The 1,818-nt window shown below is 42.3% G+C and overlaps 1 protein-coding gene across 1 annotated transcript; it reads left to right on the plus strand.

The window, feature by feature from the left end:
- Positions 1-217: 217 nt before the first annotated feature.
- Positions 218-536, plus strand: LOC133093653 (protein BEX2-like). Its single transcript, XM_061193582.1, has 2 exons — positions 218-333; positions 368-536. Exons 1-2 carry the CDS (start codon positions 218-220, stop codon positions 534-536), a joined length of 285 nt encoding a protein of 94 aa, XP_061049565.1.
- The last annotated feature ends 1,282 nt before the right edge of the window (positions 537-1,818 follow it).

Here is a 1,818-nt window from a genome sequence, read left to right on the forward strand (position 1 = left end):
TGATAGGAAACGTCAACTCAACTAGCTTAAAAAATAAACAAGGGGCCGGGAAGGGGCCAATCGCCTGGCTGCAGCACCCCCCTGCCCCGACCCCAACCTTCTGCAGGTCTGCGGGTTTCAGTGAAGCAGTGAGAGAATAGGGAGGAGAAGGAGACAGAAAGGACAGCCCAGAAGCAATGGCGTCCCAAGAGGAACAAGCAGTAAAAAAAATCTCAGCATGGAAAATGCCAACCAGGAGAATGAAAAAAAGGATGAAAAGGAACAAGATGCTAATAAAAGAGAGCCTTTGGCCCTCCCTTTGGAAGCTGGTGAATATCGTGTACCTAGAGGAAAGTTCCATGTTAGGCATAGAACTTTCCTAGGCAGTTCCTAGGCAGTTCCATGTTAGGCAGCCCATCCTGCAGTATATATGGGACACAACTCAGAGGCTTGGAGAACCACAGGCAAGGATGAGACAGGAGAACATGGAAAGGATTGGGGAGGAGGTGAGGGAGCTGATGGAAAAGCTGAGGGAAAAGCAGTCTGCGGGCAGTTAGCACGGACCTCCCTCGCCATGACCATCGTGATGAGTTTTGCCTTATGCCTTGAATCCTGATGTTTTCCCTGAAGTTAATAGGGAGACACACCTGCTTCCTTAACTTACATGTTTGTGGTGTACCTCTGTTGTAGACCTTTTGGTGTTACTTGTTTCTTGTGGGTCTCCTATTTCCAGCTTCTAATTGAGTGTTGTGTTTTTGACCCAATCTGTAAGTTTCTGTCAGCAGGAGAGTTTTACTTATTGCACGGAGATATGTTCATTATATATTGTGAAGTTAATAAAGCAGTTTAAAAAAAAAGTAAATAAATAAATAAGACCAACAAGGACCTACTGTATAACACAGGGAACTATATTCAATATTTTGTAATAACCTAAAAGGGAAAAAGAATATGAAAAAGAATATATATATATATATCTGAATCACTGTGCTATATACCTGAAACTAACACAATATTATAAATCAACTATACTGCAATTAAAAAAATTAAACTAAAATTTTAAAATAAAGATGAGTTGGCTGCACACTGAAAAACCAGAAACGAAGAAAATAATCAACTCTTAAGCCAAAAAGCCATTGGTTAGCGACTCAGGTATATATTTGCATGCTGAGTTTCCCCACACCTGAGAAGATAACCAAAGTCATGGGCTGAGAGGAGGGGAGAAGAGAGGGAAGCAGAGACTAATTAAGGGGGCAGAAGAAGGTGACACTGACAATCTTAAACTCACAAGAGCAGTTGGGTTATCCTCACTGCTTCCATTGAGGGGCATCAAGAAAAGAGTGGAAACAATAAAGGAAATGCTTGCAAAGATAAAAAATAAACAAACAAATAAATAAGAATTACTGCCTCATATAACTAGAAATCCAAGGCAGAAAGTTTCCAAAATTGGTTAATTCAGCAACTCAACAACATCATCCAGAACCCCAGCGATTTCCCTTTCTGCTCTGCCATCCTCAGCATGCCACTCGCCTTAGGGGCTAGCTCCCCTCGTGGTGACAAGGTGGCTGCCTCAGTTCTAGGCAGCAAATCTCAATCGGCAAAGCCCAGTTGAAAAAAGGAGGGCATCAGTCCTGTGTGTCTGCTTTCATGAGCCAGAGAACTTTTACAAGAAGCCCCTTGAACAGACTTTTCCTCTCATTTCATTGGCTAGTTGCCAGGAAGAGTTCGCATGCCTATTCTTTTTTATAAATTTATTTATTTATTTATTTATTTTTGGCTGTGTTGGGTCTTCGTTTCTGTGCTAGGGCTTTCTCCAGTTGCGGCGAGCGGGGGCCACTCTTC

This window comes from Eubalaena glacialis, chromosome 6 (genome assembly GCF_028564815.1).
Source record: "Eubalaena glacialis isolate mEubGla1 chromosome 6, mEubGla1.1.hap2.+ XY, whole genome shotgun sequence".
Lineage (NCBI taxonomy): Eukaryota > Metazoa > Chordata > Mammalia > Artiodactyla > Balaenidae > Eubalaena > Eubalaena glacialis.

Bases quoted from the DNA above. Each gene is read 5' to 3' on its own strand.
- LOC133093653 (XM_061193582.1), top strand. From the start codon at position 218: ATGGAAAATGCCAACCAGGAGAATGAAAAAAAGGATGAAAAGGAACAA. The intron at 334-367 runs GTTCCATGTTAG...TTCCTAGGCAGT, and splicing joins TATCGTGTACCTAGAGGAAA to TCCTAGGCAGTTCCATGTTA.